The 17,264-nt window shown below is 37.3% G+C and overlaps 1 protein-coding gene across 1 annotated transcript; it reads left to right on the top strand.

Moving 5' to 3' along the window:
- Positions 1-303: 303 nt before the first annotated feature.
- LOC110936099 (triacylglycerol lipase OBL1) lies at positions 304-16,824 on the top strand. Its single transcript, XM_022178437.2, has 5 exons — positions 304-652; positions 2,308-2,501; positions 14,182-14,215; positions 15,430-16,067; positions 16,495-16,824. Exons 1-5 carry the CDS (start codon positions 328-330, stop codon positions 16,747-16,749), a joined length of 1,446 nt encoding a protein of 481 aa, XP_022034129.1. The 5' UTR covers positions 304-327; the 3' UTR covers positions 16,750-16,824.
- The last annotated feature ends 440 nt before the right edge of the window (positions 16,825-17,264 follow it).

Below are 17,264 nucleotides of genomic sequence, written 5' to 3' on the forward strand. Positions count from 1 at the left end.
TTCGAAAGCCATCTCAAATACTTATAACCACTATATTTTAAGAAGTTTAATAATTAACAATTTAAATCTCAAAAAAAAATCTAAATTTGTTATAACTGGGTACTCGATTAAAAACCCGTCAATTTTGGATCCTAATTAATTATGTATTAGCTGTTTATATGAACTTAGTGTATTGATTAAGCCATGTGCTAAGCCATTTCTCATTTCTGATAACTTCTTCTAATAAAAGTCAAATATTTAAATAACGTAATCTTATATATATAGACTATAGAGGTCATGTCATGTTGCCTTTACTTAATCAACTTCTGAGTTCTTGGCTTCAAAGCCATGGCAACCGATGAAGAATTCTGTGAACGTTACTTGCTAGTTAATGCCAAAGAAGCAAGTCTCTATGATTTAGCTTGTATTTTGATCTGTTCAACTAGTTTTTTGAATACCAAAAACTTTTACGATGAACAATCAGAATATGTCGGGAGGTCAACCCGGGGCAATATTCGCCGCAGGTTCGTCATCTTCGCGTCCATCCTTGCACAAAAGGTTTTTATTTGGGCAGAGAAGCCGGTCACTCTAATAGGGGCTTTGATCGAGTTATGGTTGAATCTTTTATCTAGCAATGGAGGGTTTTTTGGGCTTCTGATCAATTATATACGAGGTTAGTATATTTATTTTTTCATAAAAGTTTGCGGAGCCAAGGGGATCAAGAGGCTAAGGTTATACATTCATTGAGCAGACTTTGTTGGATTCTTATATATAAATTCTGAGTTGTTATTAAGAGAAACATGAGTTTGGCCCTTAATTGTAACCAACTGGTTTTTTTATATAAAAGTTTGTGTTTTGGAGCCGGGACGGGAGGGGGGGGGGGGGGGTCAAGTGACCCACAGGTGAGTAGAATCTACCTAGTTTTTATGTATAAAATCTGAGTCTTCTGAAGAAAAACAATAGTTTGATCCCAACCTAGTTGTACCTAGCTATTTTTTTTTTTTTTTTACAAAGCTTGTGTTTTGAAGCAGGAACGGAACCTAGGGGATCAAGAGGGTCATTGACCCTCCGTTGAGCAAAATTTATTGGATTTTTGTATAAAAAATATGAGTCTTTTAAACAGGGGCGGGCCTAAGCCCACTCTAAGGTGGGCGGGCGCACCCCCGGGGAAAAAAAAATTTAGTGTTAAATTCCATCAAAAATCCCGTCCGCACCTCTTCGAATTTTTCGTCCGCACCCCATGGAATTTTCTCGACCGCACCCTTGAACGCACCCCTTAGGTAAAAAGTGTTATCAATTTATATTTTAATTTTTTAGTAAACTCTTATTTAAAAAAAGTACTACCTAAATTATATAACTTTTAATACCTAACTAACTAAACTCAAATACCCATACATTTACCCACTTATAATTCCTAACTAGCTAGCCCACTAAGTCTTAGCTCATTAACCAAACCCAACAATATTTCAAACTATAATAAAATAATTAAAGTCCAAAACCTTTAGAAATTCTCTCCCGCTCTCTCCCTCTCTTGCGTCCCTGCACTGCCAACGAACAACATCACCCAGCGATAACCGTAATCAGCCACCATACCATCGTCGTTTGACACCAAATCTAACCGTAAATCCGAACACGGGTAAGTTTCTTTGTTATTTTGATGATTTTGGTTGATATTATAGGAGAAAAAAGGTAATAAAGTTGTTAAATAGGTTTGAAATTTTGTGTGATTTGACGTTGTTTATGGTTTTTTAGATGATTTTTAGGGTGATTATGTTGTTTATATATTTTTAGGGTGATTACAACTAACGTTATGATTTCTAGGCTTGAATAGTTGAAAATTAAAATTGAAACATTATGTTATGGAGCGATGAACTTATGTTATATAGAGAAAAAATTGTTTAAAAATTTAGTTTTAAATGATGTTTTGGATAGATTTCAAAAAATGAAAACCCGTAGGGCGTCGACGTTTTAATTATGTTTGTAACAAAGTTTACATGTTTTTGATTATTATATAAATTTAATTTAATGTTCGTTTGTTTTACATGACCCGACCTGACCCGATACGAACCGATTTTTGTACTCATATACCTAGGGGCCTAAAATTTTTTAAAATGTTTCGCACCCCATGGAAAAATTCCTGAGTCCGCCACTGCTTTTAAAGATAAACATAAGTTGGACCTCCGGGTGTAACTGGTAAATAAAGAACCTTATGATCAGCTATGACTAAAACATTTTGGTTCCACCACTTTTTTGGAGTATATACCTGTGGTCGACACATTACCCGAGCATTGTGAGGATGGTTTTGATTTGGAGGATGTTGGATTGCAGGGAAGGTGGTGATGCCAGAAGAATCGCCAGAAAAGTTTGTGTCTATTGTCGGAGAACTTGATAATCGGTTGAAACTGGATGAAAGTAGTAGAAAAGGCGACGGAAGATATAATCCGTCGCTAGCAATAATGGCTGCAAAATTGTCTTATGAAAACGAGGCTTTTGTGAAAGCTGCCATACAAGATCAATTGAAGGTGAGTTACTGAATTTCTCTCTATATTATTATGAAATGTAAAGAGTTAGGTGCAAGAATGGAAGAAAGGGTAAAAAAAATTAGGGATTTATATAGTGCCATCCAATATCCTTAATAATGTATTATAATTATAATATTAATATTAATATTATGAAATGTAAAGAGGTAGGTTGACGTTTATGTGATTTGGCAAAATTATGATTTTAATAATAAATAAAAAGTTTAGAGTTGTCTTGTGGTGGCAAGTTATTATGATTTTAATAATAAATAAAAAGTTTAGAGTTGTCTTGAGGTGGCAAGTTAAGAAATCCATTTTCAACTCAATTATATAAACTTATATTAATTCATAATGTTGATTATTATATATGAAGAGTTAGGATGAAGTTATTTGTTTTTTATTTATTATTTTATGATGATGATGACGATGATGATATATGTTGGAAATATTAAAGATAATATTAAAGAGGAACATACAAGTTGGTATGTTTCCTCCATCCCACATTGGTGGAGTGAGTGAAGTTTGAGTGGTTTATAAGGGATTACCCCTTATGGGCCTCCATAGTGATAAATGGGTTGAGAAGTGGGTGAAGCCCACACGCGCGCCGAGCCGAGCCGAGCCGAGCCGCGAGTTCGCGTTTGAGGCGCACTTTGCACTTCGCACGTTCGCTGAGTAGCTTTTATTTTTAGCTAAGGTCTGGTCAGGTGGGTCAGATCTGTGGTTCAAATGAGATAGGGAGATAGAGATTAATTCGAAACAGTGGGGGTTATCCCATACTGATTCGAATTCGTATGGGATAACTATACAGTAACCGAATTCGTATGGATATACATCATTCCTTATTTTTCTCATTCTCAGGTATAACCCACACATATAAATAAAGGCTTCCTGCTACCCATTTATTTACACCAAAATTCGCAGCTATCTCTCTCTCTATTGTGTGATTCTGTTTTCGTTCCAGCTTCTGCGTTTTCTGGTTTCCATTGCTGTTGGAATACCAGATCAGTTCTGCATTAAATCCTGGGAGTTTACGCTGCGGCTCACAGCATTACGAGCGCGTAAAATCCTTTAAGGACAGGAGTTTTTCCGTGCAGTTCAAGGCTTTTGTTCAAGGATCTTCGTTCTCACTCGCCAGGTTGGTTTTAATTTACTTGTTCTTTAAATTCGTCCGACAACGGGACAGTCTCCTTCTACCTTTCTTTAATCAGTTTGCTCAAGTTGGAACAAACTGGTTTGGCTGATAACTCGGTAATTAATAAATTAATTGTTTGATTAAATTATTTTTCAATAATCTTAAAGGATTTTATCTTTTGTGTTTTAATCAACAGAATAAATGGACTCTGAACTACCAACAGCCAATCTGAGATTCATGAATCAAGAGTTTGTCAAGTTGGACAGATTCGATGGTCAGAACTATACCCGCTGGGCGGACAAGGTTAAGTTCATGCTAGTTGTGCTGAAACTTTACTATATCCTTGATCCTGACTTGCCTGCAATCCCTGATGACCCTCCTGGTGAAGCAGGAGAGCTCCCAAATGAAGATTTGGCAAGGCAAAGACTTATCCGTAAGGAAGCTGAAGATCTTTGCCTGGGTCACATCAAAAATTCCCTTTCGGATCGTCTCTATGACTTGTACGCGCCAATAAAAAGTGCTAGAGAATTATGGAAAGCTTTGGAAGATAAGTACAAGGCTCATGAAGAAGGTACTAACAAATACCTTATTGCCAAGTACCTAGACTTCCAAATGGTCGATGACAAGTCAATCCTGGAGCAGGTGCATGAACTCCAAGTTCTTGTTAACAAATTGACTGCACTTTCTATTCCGCTGCCAGAAATATTTCAAGTAGGGGTTATTATTGCAAAATTGCCTCCTGGTTGGAAAGATTTCTCAAAGAGAATGATGCACAAGTCTGAGGACTACTCTTTGGATGAACTGTTGAAACACCTTCGAATTGAGGAGGAAACGCGCAACAGGGACAAAAGAGGTAAAGTCGGATCGAGTGTGAATCATGTTGCTGGTGGATCTGGTCAAAAGGGAAAAGGGGCATCATCAAAGAATAAGAAGTTTACAGCACCAAAGAAGAAAGAATTCAAGAAGTCACAACACACTAACAACCATCAACCAAAGAGGTCTGGTAAATGTCATGTTTGTGGAGAAACAGGGCATTATGCACGAGAGTGCTCTCAAAGGAAATCTGGATCTACGGTTGGTTCTACAAGTGCTATTGATGTTGAGAAAGTCACCAATCTAGTGGCCAATGTGGGTCTTGGTGAAGTTAACATGCTTTCTCAATATACACGCATTGTGGCATGTAGAGGATGGTTTTTGGATTCTGGAGCCACTGTTCATGTTTGTGGGAATCGTGGCTCGTTTCTTACTTATGCTCCTGTTTCTCAAGGAACAGTGGTGGTATGTGCTGATGGACATCGTGTAGAGGTTCGAGGTAAAGGCACGGTGCGGCTAAACTTCAGAGATGGTCAAGTGGTTACTCTTCAGGACGTGTTGCATGTTCCTGGTATCACCAAGGGTCTTGTTTCTGCTGATAAGTTTGATCGGAATGGTTACAAGCTGGTTATCAAGAATCTCCGTGTGAAGTTTTCTCTAAATGACATCTATGTGGGTCAAGCAAAGAACACGGGTGGAATGTATCGTCTTGACTTAGCTGAAGATGGGATTGGTGAAGAAGATGATTCGGATCAAGGGGGCGTTGCTGTGATTGACGGGTTTGGGAATGAAAGTGATAGTGATAGTGGTGGTAGTGTTAGTTCTAGTATTGGTGAATGTAATGCAATTGGTTTTGATTTGAATGAAATTATGTCTTCTGATTATATCGCTTGTTCAATTTCTTTATGGCATAAACGTTTAGCTCATACAAATATTAAAAACATTGAAAAAATGCAAACTAAAGGTTTATTAAAATTAAATGATAAAGACTTTGAAAAATGCGAAACTTGTGTTAAATCAAAATTCACAAAGAAACCTTTTCCAAGTGTTCCTAAACGCAATACATCACTACTAGAACTAATTCATTCAGATATTTGTGAACTGAATGGAGTTCTTACTCGTGGGGGTAAGAGATACTTTATCACTTTCTGTGACGACTCGAGCCGATACTTATATGTTTATTTGTTGCATTCAAAAGACGAAGCTTTTGAGGCATTCAAAATATATAAGGCTGAGGTTGAAAAACAAAAGGAGAAACGCATTAAAATTCTTCGCTCGGACAGAGGCGGAGAATACTTTAACCGAAAGTTTGATGCATTCTGCGAAGAAGAAGGCATCATACATGAGAGAACTGCACCATATACTCCCCAACAAAATGGTTTGGCTGAGAGAAAGAACCGAACCTTGGTAGAGATGGCTAACTGTATGTTAAACCAATCAGGTCTACCTCGTAATATGTGGGGGGAAGCTGTGTTAACCGCATGTTATGTTCATAATAGGATCACTAGTCGTGTGATACCTACGAGTCCATATGAGTTATGGAAAGGAAGAAAACCAAACCTAGAGCATTTGAGGGTTTGGGGTTGTCTTGCTTACTATCGCGTACCTGATCCAAAGACACTCAAACTGGGAGAACGAGCTTTCAAGAGTGTATTCATTGGATATGCTTCGCATAGTAAATCTTACCGATTGTTGGATGACGAATCAGGTATAGTTGTAGAATCCAGAGATGTGGAATTCTTTGAGAACAAGTTTTCTAGAGATGATGAAAACTCAAATGGCACCACAACTTCTAGTACTTCTGAGAAAAGGGTTCAACCCTCACCAATAGTTGAAGAACCAAGGAAAAGTACTAGAGTTAGAAAAGAGAAAAGTTATGGAGATGATTTCTTTTCTTACCTGGTTGAAGGAACTCAAAAGAAAGTGACGAGAGAGGTCATTTTTGCTGTAAATTTGGATGATGATCCTAAAACTTTCAACGAGGCAATGTCATCAAGAGATGCTCCTTTGTGGAAGGAGGCAGTCAATGATGAAATGGATTCCATTATGGGAAATGGAACTTGGGAGTTAGCTGATCTACCCAAGGGAAAGAAACCTATTGGATCCAAATGGATTTTCAAAAGGAAGTATCATCCAGATGGATCCATCTCTGCCTATAAAGCGAGATTAGTCGCTAAAGGGTATAGGCAGAGAGAAGGGGTCGACTATTTTGATACCTATGCACCTGTGGCTAGAATAGGTTCTATTAGAACTCTAATAGCGGTGTCTGCTTTGAAAGGGCTGTACATCCATCAAATGGATGTAAAGACAGCATTTCTAAATGGGTATCTAAATGAAGAGATTTATTTGGAGCAACCAGAAGGGTTTGTGATGCCTGGACAAGAGAACAAAGTGTGTAGACTTATTAAATCTCTGTATGGTTTGAAGCAAGCTCCTAAACAGTGGCATGAGAGATTTGACACCACTGTGACTGCTTTCGGGTTTCGACACAACAGTGCTGACAGATGTATTTATACTAAATGTGAACCCGGTTATACAGTCGTGATTTGTCTTTATGTTGATGATATGTTGATCATTAGCACTCACCTTGAAGGTATTTCTGAAACAAAGAAATATTTGTCCTTGAACTTTAAGATGAAAGATCTAGGAGAAGTTGATACCATTCTTGGGATCAAGGTGAAGAGAACTGGAAGTCAGATTTCTCTTAGTCAATCTCATTACATAGAGAAAATTCTGACTAAGTTTCAACACTTAAATATTAAAGAGTTTAATACTCCATTTGATCCAAGTGTGAAACTTAATGTGAACTCTGGAAGAGCAGTGGCTCAACTAGAGTATGCGAGTGCTATTGGAAGTATGATGTATGCAACGCATTACACTCGTCCTGATATTGCTTTTGCTGTAAGCAAACTGAGTCAGTATACTGTTAATCCAGGGACAGAACACTGGAAGGCAGTGGGTAGAGTACTTGGATACCTGAAAAGGACCAGTAACTTAGAACTGACATACACGTCTTCTTCCAGAATACTTGAAGGTTATTCTGATGCAAGCTGGATTGATCGCACCAATGATTCAAAATCTACAAGTGGGTGGATTTTCACTCTAGCAGGAGGAGCAATTTCTTGGGCGAGCAAGAAACAGACGTGTATTGCCCACTCAACTATGGAAGTTGAGCTCATAGCGCTGGCTGCGGCTGGTAAGGAAGCAGAGTGGATTAGAGATCTACTTACTGACATCCGTCTTTGGGATGTTCCAATGCCGTCTATTCCCATGTATTGTGATAGTGAGGCCACACTATCTAAAGTGTACAACGCAGTGTATAATGGGGGATCAAGACACATAGGTCTTCGGCACAATTATGTGAGACAACTGCTTGAAAGTGGTACCATCAAGGTTGTCTATGTCAAGACAAGTAAGAACTTGGCAGATCCATTTACTAAACCTCTGACGAGAGATTTGGTTGTGAATACCGCGAGAGATATGGGTCTAAAACCACAATAGAATCGTTAGTGATGGAAACCCAACTTGAACTTAGTGCTCCTATTTCTCAAGTTTAATGGGTAACAACGAAGTCACTGAACGATAGAAGGTACTATCAAATTTGATAGATCCATGTGAGGTATGATAGTACTCGTTGCCGAGAACAAGGGTGAGCTTATGCTCTTAACAAAGTTTTGGAGGCATCCAAGCAACGTGGATGATGTAAAACTTTGCCTATATGATCTAGGGGTGGTGCCGCCTCGAGTGAAGATTAGTGGTTTATCTTCTAAAGGGTCATGAAAAGGATTTATAGGCACGGCTATATTCGCGCTCAGTGAGAACGCAAAGTCAGCTGGTGATGTGTGGGGGTAAACCGAAGGGGGCTATCAGGTTAGTGGTTTAATTCCATAGGACACCATCTAATCTGTCTCTTCTTGTTTATCAACATAAACTGGGTTTAATCTCCGTGACACCTAGTGACATCATTAGTCTAAGTGAAAGGAAACATTCCAACTTGGTGGGGGATTGTTGGAAATATTAAAGATAATATTAAAGAGGAACATACAAGTTGGTATGTTTCCTCCATCCCACATTAGTGGAGTGAGTGAAGTTTGAGTGGTTTATAAGGGATTACCCCTTATGGGCCTCCATAGTGATAAATGGGTTGAGAAGGGGGTGAAGCCCACACGCGCGCCGAGCCAAGCCGAGCCGCGAGTTCGCGAATGGTCGCGTTTGAGGCGCACTTTGCACTTCGCACGTACGCATCGTCGCTAGGAGCTGAGGAGCTTTTATTTTTAGCTAAGGTCTGGTCAGGTGGGTCAGATCTGTGGTTCAAATGAGATAGGGAGATAGAGATTAATTCGAAACAGTGGGGGTTATCCCATACTGATTCAAATTCGTATGGGATAACTATACAGTAACCGAATTCGTATGGATATACATCATTCCTTATTTTTCTCATTCTCAGGTATAACCCACACCTATAAATAAAGGCTTCCTGCTACCCATTTATTTACACCAAAATTCGCAGCTATCTCTCTCTCTATTGTGTGATTCTGTTTTCGTTCCAGCTTCTGCGTTTTCTGGTTTCCATTGCTGTTGGAATACCAGATCAGTTCTGCATTAAATCCTGGGAGTTTACGCTGCAGCTCACAGCATTACGAGCGCGTAAAATCCTTTAAGGACAGGAGTTTTTCCGTGCAGTTCAAGGCTTTTGTTCAAGGATCTTCGTTCTCACTCGCCAGGTTGGTTTTAATTTACTTGTTCTTTAAATTCGTCCGACAACGGGACAGTCTCCTTCTACCTTTCTTTAATCAGTTTGCTCAAGTTGAAACAAACTGGTTTGGCTGATAACTCGGTAATTAATAAATTAATTGTTTGATTAAATTATTTTTCAACAATATATATGATAAATCTCTATCTCTCCCTCACACAGAATTCTTTTATTTGGTTGATATCAAGAATGAAGTGTTCTGTCATTTTTAGTGTTCGGTTTTACATTCTTTTTTAATTGGTTTTATTTATAAATAAAGAAATATATAGTTATTTTTAATTGATTTTATCAGTAAACGAAAAGTTTATAGTTATTTTGAGATTGGTAAGTTGAGTGACAGAAAATCCATCTCCAAGGCATTTATATAAACTTATATTAATAATGAATACTTGTTCTTGATTATTCCTACGAAGAATAATGATTGAATTATCTGTCTTTTACTCATGATTATTTTATAATAAGTCTCTCTCTCACACATAATTTGGGTTTGGTTGATATCAAGAATGGATTGTAAGATTCTCCGTCTTATGTTGATGTTTGTGTCTTTTAGATTTGTTGATCGATTTCGTAAGTAACTTTACATGATTTTACTAATAAATAGAAAGTTTAGAGTTAATTACCGTGAGGTTGGTAAGTTAGGTGAGACAAAATCCATCTGCAACTCAATTATTTAATTTATTTGAATTCTTGATCTTGATTATTTTAATAAAAAATGACGATCTAGTTATTTTTTTACTCATATAATTACTTTATGATAGATCTCTCACACACATAATTTGGTCGCTATCAAAAAATGACTTATAAGTGTGTATGATTTGGAGTGGTTTGGTTTCAAAATTCTGATTTTAAATGGTTTTTAGTTCAAGTGGGATAAAATTCTTTTATTTAAACTTGTGCAAATTCCCGATCTAGATTATTCTAATGAAGAATTAGGATCAAGTTATTTGTCGTTAACTCATAATTATTTTACGATAAACCAATGCTATCTATCTATACTACATATAGATCACATACTTCGGTTTTGTTCGATATTAAGAATGGACCATAAGAGTCATGAGATTAAACACACTAATATTTTTGTGAAATGGAAATGCTTGATTTTAGAATTCGGTTAAATAATATGTTGGTTATTTTAAGGATTGTAAGTTGTGGCGATTTTCATAACCCTCGTATGTAATATGTTTTTGGTTATTTTAAGGCTTGTAAGTTGTGGTGATTTTCATAACCCTCGTGTGCAAAAAGGAGATATGTATTTAAAACGGATATATTAGTTATTATGTATATCATAAGTGATATATTAGTTATTATGTATATCATAAGTGATACAGAAAATAGATTGAGTAATTTGTTCCTTTATTTAAGAAAAAGTATTTCTAGTTTTGAGAGATCATAAGTGATACAAATAGATTAAGGGGCTGTTTGGTAGCCTCTTAATGACCATTCAGATGCTACCTCTTAATGACTATTCAGATGCTACCTCTTAATGGTTTAAAACCTCTGAATGAATAAGAGATAACCTCAAGTCTGAATGGTTAAGAGGTAACCTCTGAATGGTAAATCATCACATGTCACAATCTTCTACCTTCTCATTGGTAAAATTCTTAATGGTTCCATTAACAGGTAGCCTCTTAATGACCATTCAGAGGCTACCAAACAGCCACTAAGAAAGTTTTGAGAGAAAACCCATTTTAGAATCCATTAAGAGACATCAAATCCTCCTAAAATAATTACTAAATCAAAAAAAAATTGATAGAGCTGGTGATATAAATGTTGGGTTCGTAGGCTTTAGGGTAGCCGGCCCTAATTGGGGTTAGCCTGCCCTAGTTAGGGTTAGCCGGCCCTAGTTATTAGGCCCACTTAGTTAACTTGTTGACCAAGTAGGAAACCCTAATCTTGCTCTATAAATACCTATGATCTAATTGTAATCTGTGTCATTCTGAAAACAGTTGTGAACATCTAATAAAAGTAAAACCCTAGTTGCAACCCGTGGACGTAGGTCACCTTGACCGAACCACGTAAATTCTCGTGTTCTTTATTTTCTGCTAGTGTGTGTGTGTTTGTTCCGCTTCCGCTCGGGCCTACTCTGATTCGATACCCCTAACAAGTGGTATCAGAGCCAAAGGTTCAGTAAAATACACGGTTCACACGGTTATCGCAGGAGAAGGAGAGAGCTGGACGAGAGATCTTGATCTGCTGTTGCAGCCGTCGCCGCTGACTTGTTTACGGCTCGTACCTATTCTCTGGTTACGGCTCGTAAGGTCTAGGGTTTGCGCCGTAGGGTTTGCTGTTGCAGATCTGGTGGTTTTAGGGTGTTTGGCGATTAGGGTTTCGGTTCTTGAACCCTGGTTATTCGCTGATTTTACGCTCGGGTTTGCAAGAGAAGTCGCTGGTTCGGGTACTTCGGTTTTCTGGTTTATTGAAAGTTGCTCGGGTTTCGGTTGCTTGGTTCCTTGTGGTTTTTTCTGGGTTTTTCTCGTTTGCTATGGCTGAAGATGGGAAGTTCCGAATCGAGAAGTTCAACGGTACTGATTTTGCTTGGTGGAGAATGCAAATAGAGGCGTTGCTTGGTGAATGCGATTTGGATGTGGTACTGGAAGAAAAACCTGCTGGAATGGATAAAGCTGCCGAAGCAATTTGGAACTCAAAGGACAAAAAGGCAAGAGGTAAAATTACATTGGCTTTGACGAGGAGCGTTGCATTTAATATCATGAAAGAAACAACTGCTCGTGATATGTTAGAAGCTCTGTCAAATATGTATGAGAAGCCGTCTGCCGGTAATAGGGTGTTCTTGATGAGGGAACTGTTTAATATGAGAATGAACGAAGGCAGTTCAGTTGCTGATCACATTAACGAGGTCAATTCAATTTTGTCCAGGTTAGCAACTGTGGGCATGAAGTTGGATGATGATACTCAGGCTGTGGTTTTGTTATCTTCCTTACCTGATAGTTGGTCAGGATTTGTGACAACGGTCACTGAAACTGCTGGAACTGGAAATTTGAAGTTTGATCGGGTCCGGGATAGTGTTTTGGGTGAAGACGTTCGCCGGAGGAACACTAGTGGAGGATCTACTTCTGGTATGCTCAGTGTTAGCAGGGGAAGAGGTAAAAACAGAAGCAGTGGGAGTCGTGGGAAAAGCTTGTCTAAAGCTGGGAAGAATGTGAGGTGCTGGAACTGTGGTGAAAAGGGGCATGTTAAAAACGAGTGTCCTGATCCTAAGAAAGAGGATGGTAAGCAGCATGTAAACAGTGTTGTGTCAGATGAATCTGACGGTGACGTACTGGTTTGCTGTGAAGAGTCTATAGATTCTTGGGCTATGGATTCTGGTTCTTCGTTTCACGCCATGCACAGCGGGGAGACGATGGAGAATCTGAAAAAAGGAGACTTTGGAAAGGTACGATTAGCTAACGGTCATGTTCTTAATGTTACGGGTATGGGAGATGTCAATCTGAAGACTCCATTGGGCACTACCTGGAACTTAAAGAACGTCAGAGTAATTCCAGGTTTAACGAAGAAACTTATTTCTGTTAGTCAACTGGATAAACAGGGACTAGATGTTAAGTTTGGTGGTGGGAAGTGGAAGGTGATTGATGGAAATCTTGTTGTTGCCTGTGGGAGGAGACGAGGATCGTTATATCTAGTTGAGATACCTGTTGAGGGAGTAGCTGTCCCTGTACAACATAAAGTCTGGTTCACTGAATCTAGTAAGCGGAAGAGGGTTCAATTTGCGAACTTAAATCCTGGTGCTTTGGGGATGTCAGTTGAATGTGGTCGGGGGTCTAAGTTTAAGCCAGTCAGGGGATTTGGTGATAGTGGGAGCATGGGTCGTGTTCCGGGTACAATCACAAAGAACCGTTGGGTTTTGGAGACGAAGATTCCGACTAAAGAAAAAAGCTCTCTTGGAAATAGTTTGCAAAATGTGGAGAGTGGTATTAATTCTCGGTGTATCTCTGGAGCTGGTGGATCGTGCAAGCCGGTTGAGATAGAGAATGGGTCTGATAAGACTGTTGGGTTGGAGCTTGTGGGAGCTTCAACTGGTCTCTCAGTTACTTGATGAGAGGTGTGGTTGCAACTAGGTGGCTTGGATGTGACTGAAGTCTTAGCTTGTTCTTGGAACTGGAGGCTGGGAAGACTTGAACGTAAAGATTACTGAAGTTACTGGTGATGGGTTTCTTGGATGCACTTTGTGGACTATGCAAAGCCTCCGAGTGGGAGATTGTTGGGTTCGTAGGCTTTAGGGTAGCCGGCCCTAATTGGGGTTAGTCTGCCCTAGTTAGGGTTAGCCGGCCCTAGTTATTAGGCCCACTTAGTTAACTTGTTGACCAAGTAGGAAACCCTAATCTTGCTCTATAAATACCTATGATGTAATTGTAATCTGTGTCATTCTGAAAACAGTTGTGAACATCTAATAAAAGTAAAACCCTAGTTGCAACCCGTGGACGTAGGTCACCTTGACCGAACCACGTAAATTCTCGTGTTCTTTATTTTCTGCTAGTGTGTGTGTGTTTGTTCCGCTTCCGCTCGGGCCTACTCTGATTCGATACCCCTAACAATAAAAACATGATTAGAATATAGTAATAATAAAAATATAATTCTCTTTTACATAAAATCCCTTTTTTTCTTTCCTTAAAACGTATTCTAATTTAGGAGAACAATATGATGCAATAGGAAATTAATATGTAAGTATTAAGTAATATTTACTTAAATTGAGGCCATCCAACCAATTAATGATAACATTAACAGTTTTTAAAAGTCAATTTCTTACTACTTGTGAGACTTGAATTTAAACCTTCACACATAAGTATATTAAAAGACTTTGTCTTGATACGGGGCCACCAACCCGAGTAGTAATAATATTAGCATATACACAACTATAATTTAAATTAGTACATTAGTTTTATCACTTCTTTCTTTTTTGGTACACAACTATAAGTTAAATTAGTACACTAGTTTCATGACTTCTTTCTTTTTTGGTATTTTTTTTCCAGATGGCGTTTATAGGCTTCTACAAATTTTGGAATGGTAAGATACTGAAAATGTGTTATATCATATCAAGTTGATTTCTTGTTTGTATAAACATTATGGTATACATATTTAAGTATATCATACAGACGGGAATTACAATCATAAAATTACATTTTTATTTAACTAGTAGAATTCAATCCGCACGTTGCGGCGGGAATTCGGTCGACATCGATTCGGCTCGCGATGGTATTTATGGGATCGGTACTCCGCTCGCTATTGAATGAAACTTTTATCGAAATGTTGTTAAGAATAAGTGTGTCGTAAAGTATATTCGGAATTTATAAAGCATTATATTATATCATTAAAATAAAAAATCAAACGGCATTTTTATGTAACACAAACGATTCTATAACATGTGGTTTGTTAAGATCTAATGTCGTAAAGTATATTCGGAATTTATAAAGCATTATATTATATCATTAAAATAAAAAAAATCAAATTGCATTTATATGTAACGCAAACGATTCTATAACATTTGGTTTGTTAAGATGTAATACAGATATGTTTTTTAAAGAAATTACTTAAATACCCTAAATAGGATAATACTTAAATACCCTAAAGTACTATTTACAAAGTTTGTAAATTAATAATAGGATAATATGTGTTAATTGTTTTATTTATTTAAAATATAATTATTGTTTTACCAAGTATATTGTTGTGAAACAAAATAGTTAGTAAATAGAATTAGGACCAAATGGTTATTGATGGGGTATTGTTCTAAGGCTATTTGTAACGGTGATGGTAAGTGTTTCTATACTCACTAGACGTGGTGGGGTGAGTGAGTGAGTGAACTTTTTTCAATCAATTTTATTAATTATATTTCAACAATAAATATTAACTTTTTTCAACAATTACTTATAATTTGAAATATCGATTCAAATACGTGTCAAAACCACTCAGGAATGTTCAGAAAACATAAGACTGCGTATTTTTTTAATTGCTGAGCAAAAGTAATTTGAGGAAAATCAATCAAATGTATTAAAAGTAAAAAAATATGTATGAGGTGGGATTTGATGATTGGTTGATTTCATTATGGTATCAAATGATGAGAGGCAATATAGTAGTTTGAATACAATTTACTCGCTTTCTCTCTATGTAATTCTTCTCTCTTGATTGAGTGTTATTATAGATCCAACTGTGGTTGTCTTGTGATGGTTAAGGTTAGATAAATGCCTAACTTCGATTCTATTTTACTTGATTGTGATTTCCAGATTACCAAAATCAGTTCACAACATATGCAACAATGTTTCAAGATACATTAGATCCCAACTTGATAGTAGTAGCATTTAGAGGAACTAATCCATTCAACGTGAAAGACTGGATGACAGATGTCGATATCTCATGGTACGAGCTCAAAGACATGAATGACTCCAAAACCATTGGTCGAATTCACGGTGGGTTCATGAAAGCACTCGGCTTACAAAAGATAAAAGGTTGGCCAAAAGAACTTGAACCGCCACCAAATGCAACTGAAGAGCACCCTTTTGCTTACTACAAGATCAAAGAAAAGCTCAAGGAGATTTTAGAAATGAATACAAACGCAAAGTTTATACTGACAGGCCACAGTTTAGGAGGGTCGTTAGCGATTTTGTTTATGGGTGTGTTAGGGTTACATGAGGAGACATGGTTGTTGAAGAAGTTAGAAGGGGTGTATACTTTTGGTCAACCAAGAGTAGGGGATGAGAGTTTTGGGAGGTACATGATGAAGATAATTAAAGATCATGATGTGAAGTATTTTAGGTATGTTTATGGCAATGATATTGTGCCTAGATTGCCTTTTGATGATAAATCTCTATTCTTTAAGCATTTTGGGACAACTCTATACTTCAACAGCTTCTACGGTGGCAAGGTATAATTATCATTTTAGTCCAAGTTATACTCAGGTCTTTTTAGCATGTGTCAAGCTAGTTTGTCTTGGATCAAAATCGTTTTGGATCAAGACCATTAGTTTTTATCTAAATGTCAAAACGGTCTATATAGCTCAACCAACAAACCTAATTTTGTGTCCACTTTCTTAGTAAATATAATTACAAGTAACATATTACTACATAAAAAACTATATGGGTGTTTAGGAGGCAAGTGTGTATGTTAGACATACACTTTTGACAACATTTAACCTATTTGACTCATTTGACATGTTTTTATTTTAGCTTACTTTGTTGGGTTGATTTTTTGACCCATTAAGATTAGCATAAACCAAGACTGGCTCGTTTAATACAAAGATTTATGCGCTTATGAGTTTATGTTCTTACGCTAATCTATTGACTTACACTCAGGTTATGGAGGAAGAACCGAACAAGAACTACTTCTCGATGGTGTGGGCTATACCCAAGTATATCAACGCGTTTTGGGAGATAATTAGGAGTTTCATTTTGCCATATTGGAAGGGTAAAGAGTACAAGGAAACACATATCGAAAGATTATTCCGCATGGTTGGAATGATAATTCCAGGATTAGCAGCTCATAGTCCCAAAGACTATGTTGATGTCACTAGACTAGGGACCGAACTTGTACCAACCATAAATGAATAAGTTAGCATAGATGATAATATCATTGTAAAACTGATTTAACTCTAAACCATAAATTCAGTATCTGATTTTAAACCATAAAGTTATTAATATAAGTTTTCTAAGCAAGTGTGTGACCAAAGAAAAGTTTTGTTTCAACACAATTTACATAAAGACGGAATAATACAAACTAAAATCTTTAAAGATCGAAAAAGTTTGAATTTGAAGCCTTTTGCTGTAGGTTGTTTGGTGAAGTTGTTTTCAGATAATGTACATTAAATACCAGTTATAATCATTAAAAGTTGAAATTTTTTTAATTTGAATCCTTTGGCTTTTAATGATGATGTTTGATGAAGATCATTCTTGATAATGTACACCCCGTCTAATTCTAGGAGTAATAGTTTAACAAGGCGAATCACGACAATAGCCACAAGTTTAACAAAGCTATATGATGATGGTCCTTATGTTTGGAAAAGCAATATGGTGATGGTCCCAAAGTTTGGCAAATCTATATATGGTGGGTGGAGCCTGCTTTTTAC

The sequence above is a fragment of the Helianthus annuus genome, chromosome 4, assembly GCF_002127325.2.
Source record: "Helianthus annuus cultivar XRQ/B chromosome 4, HanXRQr2.0-SUNRISE, whole genome shotgun sequence".
NCBI lineage: Eukaryota > Viridiplantae > Streptophyta > Magnoliopsida > Asterales > Asteraceae > Helianthus > Helianthus annuus.